The 15549-nt window shown below is 38.9% G+C and overlaps 1 protein-coding gene across 1 annotated transcript in view; it reads right to left on the bottom strand.

Annotated features, from left to right (window-relative positions):
* The window catches only part of LOC145999632 (apolipoprotein D-like), a 35781-nt gene that overhangs the window by 12304 nt on the left and 7928 nt on the right, over positions 1-15549 (bottom strand). Inside the window, exon 2 of the mRNA XM_083136725.1 lies at positions 2421-2551. Coding sequence (XP_082992851.1) covers positions 2421-2551 — 131 coding nt within the window. The remainder of the gene's footprint in view (positions 1-2420; positions 2552-15549) is intronic.

Genomic DNA, 15549 nt, shown 5'->3' with positions numbered 1-15549 from the left:
AGAAAAGAAAGGAAATAAAGAGCGGGGCCTACTGTTCCCTTCTTCTCTCAGAGAGAGAGAGAGAGAGAGGTGGACTTAATAGAAAAAAAATTAAAAAGTTTTTCCTTTCTTTTCTTCTTTTTTCTTATTTAGAGAGAGAGAGAGAGAAAGTGAGAGACGAGAGAAAGAGCTAAAAAGAAAGGTAAGTAGAAAGGAGACAGAGAAATAGGGAGAGAGAAAACGATAAAAAGAGGAAAGAAGGATGAGAAATAAGGAAAGAGAGAAGGAAAAGAAAGAACATGAAGAAGAAGGAGAGAGAAAGGTTCTTTCTTCTCCTCCTTGTGTTCGTTTTTTCTGCCTTCTCTTTTTTTAGGAAAGATAAAATGTCTATCTTTTTCCGACAAAGGAGAGAGAGGGAGAGAGAATAAAAGAAAAAGAGAGAGAAAGGAGATAGTCGAGAGAAAGAAGAAAAGTGAAGAAGAAATGAAAGAAAACGAGAGAGAGAGGTAGAGAGGTAGACTAAAAGAGAGAAATTTTCTCCTTTCCTTCTCTTTCTTCCCCTCCCTCTCCCCCCCCTCTCTCTCTCTCGTTTTCTTTCATTTCTTCTTCACTTTTCTTCTTTCTTTCCTTCATAAAAAAACAAGAGGAAGGGGTTAGAGAGAGAGAGAGATGAATCTTTCTTCCTTCTTCCGTTCCCTTTTTCTTTTTTTTTCGTGGAGAGAGAGTGGGGGGAATATATATATATATTGCTAATACACATTCTTTTTCTAGATCTTGCATAATTGCAACAATGTGAATGAATCAAAAATAGCAATGCCTGTAGACTGGGCCTCCATCTCGAAAGGTACAAAAAATTGCTTCGAAGGGTGTCACGATATAAGAAAATACGTATATTTCAAATGTGGTAAAAATATTTTTAAAAAACAAATAACCATACCTGTTTTCAAGCGGCTCTGGCATCCACCCAACGTTGAATAAAGTGGGTACCTGGAGGAAACTCGGGAGGGTAGAGGTGGCCAGGGCCTTGGTTATGATCACCCCCACCTTTGGCCAAGAAAGTGTGGGGCCCTAACTCCACAGCCACTATACGCCTTCATGGCGTGGTGCAAAGCACAGGGGAGCACTTTACTTTTACATCTGATATAACTTGTTCTGAAAATTACAACTGACTTTTTTTGTATAGGGAGCCTCAAAAGGTTGTTAGCTCCAAACCTCCACGTACATATAAATCCGGTCCTGAAAATAGGACAAGAACATTGACATGCATAGCCTTATCCAATACTTAAACTTGCTACTTCCAAATCCACATTATTATTCTCTGCTAGCCGATAAGCCTAGATATCATTGAAAAGTGACAGCTGTGAGAAGGGTCTATGAATTCTTTCTTACACCTTTTTTTTATATTGTCGACAAAATTTTTTGCACTTCATAATTGTTTTTTCTTTAAAAAAGTGAGCACGTATTTCTAGATATTTCAACTGTTTCACTTTCTCAAACTTACAAAACAACCTTCGGCTAAAATCCTTCGCGCCCCTTCCCCTCGATCCGATCAGCTCGGACCACAAGGAAGCATGGTCCACCCTGCCCCTCCCCTCCTTGCAGGAGTACGGTGCACAGTAGACGCGGATCTGCGCAGGTTTTTTAGCTTGTGGTTCAACTATAGTGGTTTACTAGGGGTGTGCGGGGTCCCGAAAATTCGGGACCGGGAAAATAAATTCCCGTTCCAATCTCGACTTCGGGAAATGAATTCCCGATTTTTCGGGATCCCGAGCAGTCGGGAAATACCGAATGGTCATTTTTAAAAGTCGTTAATTCTCGACGTTTTCTGCATTGTAAATGTCTGGAACTTATGAAAAACTTCGTTTATGTACCAGAAATGCGAGAAAAATCACTTAAAGTGAAAATTACGTTTAGAATTTGAGATTTCCAGAGCTTCGGGAAATTTTGAACATTTCCCGTTCCGAAAATTTCCCGACTTTGTCGGGAAATTGCGATTTTTTCCCGTTCCGATTCCGTCCCGACTCAAAAAATTCTGTCCCGTACACCTCTATTATTTACTCTATTTTTACTCACGTATTACTATTCCTACTGTTTTTTAACTCCATGCACAATTTTTGCCAATAGTGTACAAATTATTTTTAAAAATTGAGAAATTAATCCATAAAAATTGTTTGAAAATACTCAGTGGCACCAACTTACAAGTATATGGGCCCTTGGAGCCTAAAGCTACCCAATAATTTGTTCTTATTACCATTATTATTATATTTGTTATGAGAGTTAGTTTATTGCTTATTGAAATAAGTAAGGGTGCATTGTTGGTGTGCATTAATAGCTTGATACATGGAAGAGAGGATTTATAAGATTTATTTGTGAACTTAACAACTCAAGTTCTTGAGCTCACCAAATATTTTTCAAAAGTTGGCACCCCTGAAAATACTTACCATCGATTTACCATATTGTGAAGGAATTGTATATCTCGTCCTCTTGTTGGTGCAAAGGTAATGGATACACATCTCTTTCCCATCTCAAATACATAGAAAGACCTCTCAACTTCAAACCATCTTCCCATCATCTGCAATGGGAAAGATTTGAACATAATCAGTTTAAATAGTAGATTTAAATTATTCATACACTGTTCCAAATTTTCTGTTAAACCTAAATTTTTACAGTGAGGCATCATTTCTGACTATCTTAGTTGTAAGTTTACCTTTATCAAGTTCTTGAAGTGGAAACTGTTAGTTGGGGAACATGTAGCGGATTCGATTACTGGTGGGGAGACATTGCACAGTGGTTCAGATTCCTCTTTAACCTTCGTGGTTCGCACGAGAAGAATTACGTCGATGGTCGCGCATGATGCCAGAGACCGTTTTTTTCTTTTAATATGTTTAATTAATGATCATAAACGCCAAACTCTCAATTATTATGATTAGATCTTTTAGAATGAAAAGAGACAACAGCTGATGCTCTTTGTAGAGAATGCCGCCAGTAGGAGAGGGTGCAGTGCGGTTTCTCTTTCAGATTAGGATCAATGACTTGCCTGTTGTATACATAAATAGGGGCTTCACTTCAATACCTACAGTCCAGCAGAATTAACTTGAGAGAAATGGCCTCTCTGTGAGTGATGCAACTGCAATCGAATTGGCTAGAGCGGGGGACTTCCCGCTGTAACGGGCCAACGGAAACTCTAGAGTAGAGTTTCCATTGGCCCGTTACAGCGGGAAGTCCCCCGCTCTAGCCAATTCGATTGCAGTTGCATCACTCACAGAGAGGCCATTTCTCTCAAGTTAATTCTGCTGGACTGTAACATTCCACGCTCAGGTGATTGATTTATATTAGGTCGCCTTTTTTTTCGATTTTGGCTAATATCGACTTTGCATCAATATGACGACACGGCTTTTGATAAACCATAAAGTAATATGACACTACAAGAGTTTAGGTTGAAAATAGGTTTTGAAAAGGGGTGCGGAAGAAAATTAAGAAGGGCGAAAGCATCCCTTCGCCCCTCCCCCCCCCGGTGCCGCCCCTGACCCGACACCACCAGCACTTTCACGAGAATTGGACGGTTGGAAAGAATTGTCTTTCTTTCTCTCTCCTTTTCTGTCTGTCTCTTCTCTCTGTTTAGTTCCTCTTCTGTTTCTTTTCCACCCTTCCTCCGTTTCTTTTTCTCTCGTTTTGCCTCTTTTCCTTTTTCTTCTTCCACCCTCTTTTTTTTACTTCTCTCTCTCTCTCTCTGTCTCTCTCTCTTCCTTAATCCCCCATTCCTTGTGTCTCTTTATCTCCTTCTCTTATTTCAGGCACGTAGTCAGGAGGAGGGTTCGGGGGTGGGGGCTGAAGGCTGAATTTGAAATTATCACATTCCCGCATCCCCATTATAATAAATATTGTAAATTACTGTAACTGAAATCAAATTATACGTGTGAAATATACACTTTTAGATTGGCATTCGTTTTCTAAAGGGGAAGTGTGGCCATCCTTGTCCCCTTTGCAGATGTCTATTCCCATGTATTATACTTTCACCTAGAAACTTAGTGTAGAGGAATCTTATTGCCGTTACTAAACGATATTATATATTCAAGCTGATGAAAGTTCAAAGCAACTACGGGGTAAGGGAGTGGAGTGGACGAAAATAAATTCGGGGGTGGGCAAACATTCAAGTAAAAGAAAGCAAGTCTAGCCGAATGTAAGAGTAGCAGAACAAAAGGACACTCAAGATGGTATTAGTTTTTACGTCTCTCTTGCATTATTTCTTCCAGATGGCCAAGAGCACCTCCTGCAGTGGGACACAGAGGGGTTATTGCCCAATCAATTTAAAATTTTACCGGGAGTTGGCCCTCGGCGCCAGACAATCTAAATGAAAAGATGTAAAGGGAATGCCATGGCGCCCCATGAATTTTTTGTGCCCTATTAAATCAATATTGTTTTCAGTTTGCAAAAAATTGGATCAGAAATTTTTGTTGCTCGCTTCCCTCGCATTTTATTTGTTTTTTCTACTGCATTGTAAATACTAGAAAGAGAGAGAGAGAGAGAGAGAGAGAGAGAGAGAGAATAATAACAGCTATGAAGTTCAGACTGTTACTGCTAAACAGTTTTGTTGTAAATACAGGAACAATTGTTTGGAGGCCGGCTCCCGTGGCGCAGTGGTTATCGCATTGCTCTACGACGCCAGGGGTCTCAGGTTCGAATCCTGGCCTGGCCATGGACGTTTGTGTGTGTCGATTCATCAATTTCATCATATCATCACTCATTCCCATCATCGCAAATTAGCCAAACGTGGCACAAAGATCGAAGTAAAATAAAGCAAATTAATCAATCAATCAATCAATTGTTCGGAGGTAAAAGGTGTGCGCATATTTCAGAGACAATTCATATCATTTTTGCTGTTGACTTGTTATGGGGAGGATGAATTGATTATGTAATGTATTTAAATAATATGTATAATATATATACCGGGTGGTCCAAAAGTTCCGGAACGGTCACTGCCCCTAATTGAGATAGAGCGAAAGCGGTTCAGATTCGGAATCTGCACGTCAAGACCTTTCAATAGAGTATATGGTAGAGCCCCCCTTCCATGTACTCTATTGAAAAGTCTTGACGTGCATATTCCGAATCTGAATCGCTTTCACTCTAGCTCAATTAGGGGCAGAGCTTCCCTTTGAATTTCTTTGGGGTTTTTTATGAAATTTTCACTTTTTTCTCTCTCTCTCTCTCCCCGAAAATTTAAAATCGTCATATCTTCGTTCCTAATTGAGTAAGGAGGATGGTCGATAGCTCGTTGGATTCGGAATGAAGTCCTTTTTCCGATTCTACAATACAAAATGGGGGTTTCCATTTAAAATTTCACACTTGCCTCCAGTCCAACCCCCAGGGGGTCGGGGGTGGGGAATCAAGTGTGATATCATTGAATAGCTTTCTTTCCCTTATTAAACACGTATTTTTTCGTTTTCCGATTCGATGTGTATTTCTCACGATATGTGACCGTTCCAGGACTTTTGGTCCACCCGGTATATAATATTATATACACACACACTCTCAATGCAATAAAACTAAAAGAGTGAGATAAAATGACGTTTTTCTTTCCAGACTGAAATTTCATGAAGGCTTTAGCCCCCCCCCCTTAATCAGAGGGTCTGCGCACGCCTATTTCGAAATAGATTTCTGTTTCTTTTTAAGAAGTGTAAAGAATATGATAATGGATATGTATATACGCACAACTTTGTAGGGTCTAGCACCTCCCCTCCCCCGCTCCCCAACAAGCTTCAGGTCAGCTGTGTCTCGGATTGTCACATATGAAATATAGCAACCCTAATCATACCAAAAGTTGAACCCGCCCCCCTTACGTGAACTATATATACGCCCATGCCCCAGTGGCTAGACTTCTGGGTATTAAAATTCCGGCCTTAGGAGCTAGAAGTGTTAATTGGCTATTACACACTTCATACCAGTCTTGCTGATACATACTGTATATTTATATCAGCAAGAAATATGCACAATATTCAACCATAGTGCATCCTATAACTAAAAAAGTTGTAGTCCGCGATTTTTCATTCATTGATTGATTTGATATATTATTTTAAAATTTTCCGCCTTTCTCCAATTAAAAAAAAAACATGACCATATTATATATTAATGGCGTTAATGATAAGAAATAATAGTCTCTTTTTAAAAAAATACTTTACACTTACTGTTAAAGAACACCTTTATTTTAGTTATAACATCATTAAGCCTTGTTTCCATGATATGAAAAACTCAATATGCTGACTAAGGCAGAAATTTATTTTATTATAAAACATAAACTAAACGTAACGTTTCAACCTTCTAGCAAGGTCTTCTTCAGACTCTGCACCAAGTACAAATGTAACAAGGTACAAAACAGGACGATATATATACACAAAAATTACTCCCCTCCAGACTATTAGAAAGTTGTTCTGGACGATTCTAGCAGGTGGCTTTCCCTTGTCAACTGTACTTTCGCCTGAAAGGCTAAACATATTTTCTTCCATCTAGAATGTGGTTGGACTCTTTATCTCACGCTCATTTTCCTTCATTCTTCTTCCTTCTTCTCTCCTCTTTCTCTCTTGTCCTTTCCACTCTTTCTAACACCTTCTTCCATTCTTTGTTTATCTTCAGTCCCCCATTCCAGTTCATTGTGTCTTCTTCACCGTTCTTCTCTATTTCCTTGGCCTCCTTCCATTTTCTCACTAGTATTCTCTTTTCCCTTCCATACAGTTGACAAGGGAAAGCCACCTGCTAGAATGTTCCAGAACAACTTTCTAATAGTCTGGAGGGGAGTAATTTTTGTGTATATATATCGTCCTGTTTTGTACCTTGTTACATTTGTACTTGGTGCAGAGTCTAAAGAAGACCTTGCTAGACGGTTGAAACGTTACGTTTAGTTTATGTTTTATAATAAAATATATTTCTGCCTTGGTCAGCATATTGAGTTTTTCTTTTTTTTTAGGTATGTGTTTATTTAATACCTTCATAATGGGATCAAAATAACAGCAATCTCTTAGCTTGAATTGCTACATGATTTTGCAATGTACTTATTATGTTATTTATGCAGCAGCAACTTTAATTAATCCAAGAAGTGGAGGCACTTAGTCGTTCGGATCCCACCTTAAACTAAAGACCCAATCCCGATTAGCTTTTCTGGGTTGCTCCGAAATTTCGCTTAATTTAAGACGGTGTGGTTTGAACCTATCTTTTTAGTTACTATGTATCGTCTCTTTTTCTGCGACGATGAGTTGAAATTGACGAAAGGACACTTTTTTCAAATTACACCCATCCCAGGCCGGGATTCGAACGCAGGACCTTTAATGGCAAGGGCGAAAGTCTGCCACTTAACCCGCTCAGACAACGAGACGACCTATCGTAACAAAACTTTGAAAAATACACTTGAAGCGATTAATGCGAAACATTAAAATATGCATTTATATCAATAAGTAAATATGCAATAAAATATAGTTTATGTAAATTCCCCCAATCATGCAAAATATAGAGTTCACATTAGGAAGTGAAGTTACCCCGTGGCTAAGCTCGTTGACTGCTGTCATGATCCCACCTCAGACGGCTGCAACAATGTAGGCCGTCAGCCCGTTGCCAAGACACACGACACACCGGCTCGGTCCCCTCGACAAACAGACCGGGCGTCGCTGCCTACCAAATATCTTTCTGTTATAAATATATAAATGCCACTACTACGCTCAGTTCCTGCGGGGCATGAGACCCCGCATCCCAAAGTTCGGGTAAAGGTCTGCTTTTGAATAATAATATAATTAAAATTAAATTTATGCTTACTTATCTAAGACTTCAAAATAAGGTAACCATACTCATGCTTGAACCTCCATCGTGATCGCACCCGCATCCCACTGACCAATGAGGATACGCATGCGAGTCGCGAGCGAAATCAGCATAATCGAATCTGACGTCCTTTGGATTGATAAAGCCTCCGCCTCACTGACCAGTGATGGCGGGACACCTCACCAAACCCAAAGGATGCCAGTTAATTTATACTTATGAGACAAATTTACTATAAGAAAATACCAATTAACGATTATAAATTTATTTACAAAACATAGTTAGGTTGAAAGAAAAATATACAATCTTCTGATCAAGAGAAAACTACAATGCCAAAATTTAAATTTTTGTTCAAAAACTACTTCCGTAACATAGACTGAAACGTGCTTTCGAGTAAACATACAATCCAGAGAGCACCCTCTTATATATATTGTCCATATCCCTTCACAGAACTAACACAGCTTAACTTGGTTTCAATAAACAGGTGACAAATTATTCAGTAATGGTCGACAAAATTTCTATTAAACAAAACCAAAGAAAAATTTGCATAAACATCTATCCATAAATTCCTATTCGTGCTTCTGTCATATTTTCACATCTGCATTATGTTCTTTAGAACTCATGAGGTACACTACCATCTTCAGGGCCAACCTCCAAAAAACATTCATAACAAAATATAGGGGAGCCTTTCTCTACCCAATATCAAAGCCATCTCTCGGCCACAAATTACAAATGTCCACGTGGAATTCCTTAACATAATAGGGGACTCTATGTTTACCCTTTTTGGCTACTCGCATTGCAAAAGCAAAACAATAGACTTTTACATTAAATGATTTTCTATATAAACATATACTCGACCGGTCACCTATTATAACTGTTTCAAAATTATATTTAATATAAAACCTAAAGAAGAGAAACCAATAAACGTTCCGGATACTCAGACTTTAAAAACGGACGTGAAACTATGTAAGCTATCAGATTTAAAAGACATCCTCTGACCAGAGGTATGCTCTCGGATTTAAGTATCAAAGAAACAAATTTATTTAAATGAACCTCCTGACCAGGAGTATTCAGAATGATTTAGAATAAAAATTAACTCGACGAGAAGGATGTATATCTTTGAATTTATATCGGAGTCACACTGACCAGCACAAATCCAGAAAGGTGGCTTACGGAAAACTCAGGACATTGTAGAAGGGAGAGCTGACCAGCCACTCCCCTCACAACGCCCGTATTCTCCCAGCCCTGGACCTCGACAAGCGATTTAATCACCTAACGATTCCGGAATATACTGCTATACTGATTATTTTGCCAGCGAAACGGCTGGTATTTATACTTGCGCAATTCTATTCTCCAACAAAAGATTTGGACAAACTGAAAAGTTATTTTTAGCATTCAACAATTACCCCTTCCAAAAAGGCATATCGAGAAACACAATGCAAGCTAAACTTATTTACAAACCCGCGCAGCGCCGAACGAAAAAGAACCCATTGTTGTTAAGGAAGAAAAATAATGCAGCTTCAACTTGCTTCGCGTTCTTTTTCGCTTGGCAGAAACTGCGTTACAATTTTAACAAAGATAAAATGTACATTCAAAAGATTAAAACTCCAAAAGAATTTATACGAGGGCTATCGAAAAGTAATTTAAATAAAAAGTAATTTACCAAAATTTATCAATCGTTACACGGCCCAGGTTCAACTCCTGCCATGATCACCCTTTGTGGATGTCAATTTCATCTCATCGCCGCGATTTGACTAAAGAGTCAAAGAAGAGATGCAAAATAAGAAAAATACAATGCATTAGGAAAATAACAACCAAAAGATTAGCCCTATACAGAAATTTGGTTATTAACACTACAAAACCTACAGTGCCTCACTGATAAACATTAAACAAAAATAGTTATACTTCAGGTCATGTCAAGAATATGCTGATCAGTATTATCATTCAATTTCAAGTAACTATTTCTACAATATGGCATATTGACATTTAATTTGGATATCACTTTAAACTTTGGAACCAGTCACGATTGCCTATCTGTGCATTAAATGAACATTGAATTTCATTAAGGAAACAAAATGGGGGAATTTTTTTGTGCCTGCGTTTTTTTTCACATTGTTGATCCAATTTCGTGGTAAACATTCGTAATTAGATGTATTTCATGCCAAACATTCGTAATTAGGTGTTTATATGGTTAGTTCCTTCGAATACTATGTTATTGTTCTTTTGGTCTTTGATATGTATCAACATGTTTTGTGTCATTGACCCGTACGTGCATGCGCCATGTTTGGTGATTTGTTTTCAAGCCATTTTATTTCCTGCCTATGTATACTGTTTGATCAGTCGTAAAGAAAACAGTAGGAAGTTCTTTCTCATGTTCTGTTTATGCGGAGAAAAGGAATGAGTTAATCGTTCGATATCTGACACATGATCATGCACGATCAATAATTTGTGAAGCAAAATATATCTCTTTGCTCGATCTATTATTCTTCCATGACCGGAAGCGATTTGTTGATGATTTTTAAGATAAAGTTAACATTCGCGTATTTCAAACTATATATTTTATTCAGTGTATTCCTCGCTTTTCCTCAGTATGTCGTTTCGTGAAGGTGACGTGAAACTAATTGTCGTAGCATGTTGTTATGCAACAATGGGAAACATTTGTCATCGAACGCTAATATTTTGTCGTCATAGCTACCGAATGCACGCGATACTGCGACCTGCAAATGATTATGAAAGAAACTGGTTCTGGTATAATCAATTTGTAACGTCAGGACATACACTGCAGATCCAATCACACATTCTGCATTTCCACCTCACGACGTAGTTGGCAAGCGATGTTTACAGTGACTCAAACATCATGATCTCCTTTCTTCGAATCACATTAGCCAGTTTTGTCCTGTTGAAAACCAACTTCCTGTCTGCGAAGTTTACCGCGAACAAGACATGTGTTCGTCATGAAGACTGTGGAAGCAATGAGTTGTGTGACGTGAAACATGGGAACTACTGTCGCTGCGATGATTTTCATTTTCTGTGGAATCTAGACTGCAACCCTGGGAGACACTACAGGGAAAGGTGCATGTTTCATGAAGAATGCTCTTTCCTTGATTCCAAAATGACGTGTGAAAATGTGTGCACTTGCCAAAGGGGTTATCATTTCTCAGATCAGAATGTTAGCTGCATTAGTGATAAACTCGAGAACCCTGCCAAAATGAGTGGCCCTCAGTTCGAGTTCCCCAGCGAAATTTATTCCAGTGGGGGAAATATACATGGCGAAGTTCTCTCAGCATACGGCGGACCCATTATAGTGGGACTTATCACATTCGGGATGGTGATCATGTGCCTTTTTACAGCACTGTGGTGCCGATTCAGCAGGCCATCTTCTTACATGTGCGAACTGCCTCAAGACAGCACGGAAAACACGTTGGAAGAAGAGAAAGTTTCTGTGAATATATGCAGCTTAAGTGCTTCGCAAGAGAGTGTAGGATCCATGCACGATGGCCATCGAATGTAGAGATTATTACAACCACAGTTACCACCTCAGGTAACATTTACGTATATACAGAACTTGTATATAGAAACTTCTGTATGTCCAGCCCTCGTGGCTTGGCACAAACCAAGTGTAATGAAGTTCTGTGACTCGTATGATATGTTGTCCGTTTTTACAGCGCACTCTTTCTGGTATATGTTGGCTACTGGATGACTGTCGAAGATTTGGGTGGACTGCATCTTCAAAAAAAAATATATTTTGAAATTCACGTTGTTGTTGCGTGATCCAAAAGAAAACTCTCATCGTGGGCAGCATTACCTATTTATTTATTTTTGTTGTTGGCGGTTGGTATTCTCAAGTGTCCCCTTTCAATTTGCCAGGTGTGTGTGTGTGTGCGTGTGTGTGTGTGTTTTAGTGTAGTAGAAGATTATAAGCACAGATGTGGCAACAGAAGCATTGAACGTGTGGAATTAAAGGAAAGAGCGAACTGGCCCTGAGGTGTTCATAACGATAACACAGAGTAAATTCGAGATTCATAACCTCTTTGACATCTAGAATTAAGTGACCACATTTAGAGACAACATCTAAATCTAATAGTAACTCTTCAGCGGACTTAGCGGGCAACAGCTAAATCAAAGAACCAACAAATCCCTCAAGAGAAGGCCATTAATCCGCCACTGGATGCAAAAGGAACAAGTTGGGAGCACGATTTTCTTCCCGGAACAGATATGTAACCTGTGTAAGTAATCTATACCTGACGATAGACGAATTAAATATTGTTATTCCCACATGCGAAGAGAAACACAAATAACCAGTGCAACATGTTGAATTCTTGACAACAATCTTGTGATTATCATGGAGAGTTTTCTCGGAATATCAACCAGGTGATTTCCGGATAGACTTTCGAGCTTTCGAGAGCTAACGTCACTCTCATCTTCAGGGATGAAAAGAAGAGAATGGCATTACCTCTCGGAAGCCTATTCAGAAATCAGCTGGTTGATATTCGGAGAAAACCCTTCCATTCATCCGCCACCGGGAAAGCATCAAGAATTATTTATTTTAATATCATGTTTGTTGAGCCTGAATACAATATTTTAAAAATTAGACCAGTGTTCTTAAAACTGTCAGCATAGTAGCATTATCTTCCTGCAAATCAGAAATTAATGATCTTTGTTAAACTCTAGATTTGAACTGGCCTGTAAATCATGAGAAGAACTACATTTATAAAGTATATATATATCGTACATGTATTTTATACAAATTCAGTAAAACTTATAAGAATGTTCAGGTGTGATATATAGCACTACCATTCTTTAAATAATAGAACCTAATTAAGATATGAGAAGGCTAATTTTGTTGAAAACACTACTTTGAAGTGAATATTTTGTAACAGTATTGTCACCAACGTAGTTTTGATTGCAGTACTTTACTTGAGATAAATGTAAATAGGTAACAATTTACAAGCTTATAATGTTTTGCTTTGAGTTCATATTGTGTGATTAAATTAAATTAAAATGTAATGTTAATTATTTCTTCGCCCAAATTCTAAGGTCATCAATTAACATTCCAAATCATACACCCGGTGGAGACACGCAGTGGTTCGGATCCCACTTTAAACTGTAGGTCCAGTCCCGATTAGCCTTGCTGTGCATAAAGTGGACTTAAAACACCAAACTCAATCAATCTTTATCTATTACGCACATATGAAGGTCTCTCCGATGATAGTAACGCTGTCGCCTTATAACCAAGGGATCTCGGGTTAGATTCCTGGTGGAGGCATGTTTCACATTGGTTTGGATTCCACCTTAATCTCTAGGTCTAGTTCCGATTAGCCTATATCGACACATGCATGAGAAATTAGGCTAGGCGCCTGAACTTATATCCAACCCATTTTACACCTTGGTGCATGTGGATTGCATATGTATACAACTTTTCCGGAATGTCTGGAGTAGCGACGCGCAGAGGAGAAAGCTTGTGGGCGGGGCCAGACTAGGTAGACAAGGATGCGATTGGCTAGTCGAATCGCCCCCTCCCGCGCGACCCCTCCCCTCGGCGCGTTCATTGGACGAGGCACACACCCGCAACGTGCGCCCAGGACGAGTTCGCGTTCTCTTACTCCAGACATTCCGGAAAAGGAATATATCTCACCCAACGTGGACTGATTAATTGGTTAATTGTTGTTTTAAGTCCACTTTATGCACAGAAAGGCTAATGGTGACTGGACCTACAGTTTAAAGTTGGATCCGAATCTCCATGTACCTCCACCGAGTATGCTTAAAAAGTCAACAAAGTTGCTATTTTCATCTTAATGTAGAGAGTAAAACGAGTTTCTACAGAAAATCATTTAAGTTTAACAGGAAAACATAAATTAGTACGAGTTAAGAAATTTGTTTACCACGAAGACCTGTGCTCTATTCAGTGATGTGCCGTAGACTATAAGTTTACATCTACATGTGTTGTCTACACGTAATCTATGCGTAGATTACATTGGGTTGTAATTTACATAGACTACGTAGACAATCTAAAGTGCATTAAAATTAATTTCCAAGGGTTTCATGAAATGAAAGTGACATTTTCAAATATATTGATTGGTTCCTAACGAAATGAAAATAACCCTATTTACAACAAAATTTCTCTTCTCTTGTATTATCAACTATGGAAGAAGATAAATGGTATGCAAAAAAACAACAACAGATGGCAGTCGTGAGGCAAGAGTGGTCTTTTCCCCATAAAGAACTAGAATATTTCCTATATTAGGTTTCTTCCTAGGTGAGAAATTGTTCGAATTTGAAAGGAAGGGAATGAAAAGTTCTCCATACACATCAGCAACTGATACGCAGTATAATTTTCTTTTAATTCTACGGCGCTCTTTGCTAAGTTATCACCTTTCGCCATGTTGTTTACACAGATTACGTAATCTACGTGTATAACATAGTCTACGTGTAGAATGTAGACTATCGTTGTTTACGCGTAGAAGCACATCACTGGCTCTATTACAGAATCAATGGACAATGCACGCGAACCAACACAGCTGTGTTTTGTTGCGTTATTATTACGTTTGAATAGAAGTCAAGGTCTCTGTTTCCTCATATCGATAATTAAACAATCGATTTATTAATAGATGCCTGAGGGTGATATAACAGATTATCTCTCTTTTTCTACATTATGAAATCCCAAGTGGAATAAGAAACACGAGTATCTAGTATGAGATCGGAAATGACTTATTATTTCATCATTAGTCAACCAAGTAAAAAGCTTTTAGGGGTTGGAAATCAAAAAATTGCCACTGAAATTAATACTCGTGGGATTTTCACACACGCACATACACGTGTGTGCGTGTCTGTGTCTGAGTAATTCTCGGCAAATTGTCCATGACTATTTTCGTTATTTTTTAACATCCTACGAGTATGTACTAATGGAAAATTTTAGCATTGAAAGAAAGCATCAAACAGGCTCCTAACAAAATCTAAACCAGCATACATCACGTAGGGTACAACATAATAATATTAATAATCTATATACGTATATAAAAATGTATGTATGTATGTACTATGTGTGTATGTATGTTTGTTCCGGCATAACTCTCGAACGCCTGGAGCGATTTCAACCAAAATTGGTACACATATCACTTGCAATCTCGAAAGAAATACTATGGGCTAAGACACCCCTGGCACCCCTAGGGGTGGGGGTTGGAAGGGAAGGGGTGACATGTAAAAATAATTGAAAACGACCAATATTAGTGTGGAATCCATAGTTTTCGAGGTCGCTAAGATGAATAGTGACACTCCCAATGCCGCCCAACTCCAAGTTCATTACCTATCGGGATGGGGGTGAGAGGGGGTGAAAAATAAAATGTCAAGAATGGCCTACATTACTGTCGAATCCATAGTTTTCGGAGTCGCTAAGCTAATTGGTGACATTCACGATGACCAAACTTGGTACACATATGACTTACAATCTGGAAAGAAATACGGTGGGGTTAAGACACCCCTGGCAACCCTAGGGGTGGGGGTGGGAAGAGGTGACATTTAAAACAACCGATATTAGTTTGGAATCAATGGTTTTAGGGGTCGCTATGATGAATAGTGACACTCCCAATGCAGTTCAACTCCAAGACACCCCTGCCACCCCTAGGGTGGGGATAGGAAGGGGGTGGCATGTAAAACGACCGATATTAGTATGGAATCCATAGTTTTCTGGGTCGGTGAGATGAATAGTGATACTCCCAATGCCGTTCGACTCCAAAATACCCCTGGCACCCCTAGGGTTGAGGGTGGGAAGGGGGT

Source organism: Lepisma saccharinum, chromosome 15 (genome assembly GCF_977018435.1).
Source record: "Lepisma saccharinum chromosome 15, izLepSacc3.1, whole genome shotgun sequence".
Lineage (NCBI taxonomy): Eukaryota > Metazoa > Arthropoda > Insecta > Zygentoma > Lepismatidae > Lepisma > Lepisma saccharinum.
The sequence above is the reverse complement of the archived record's forward strand: the minus strand, read 5'-3'. Positions and strand labels throughout refer to the sequence as shown.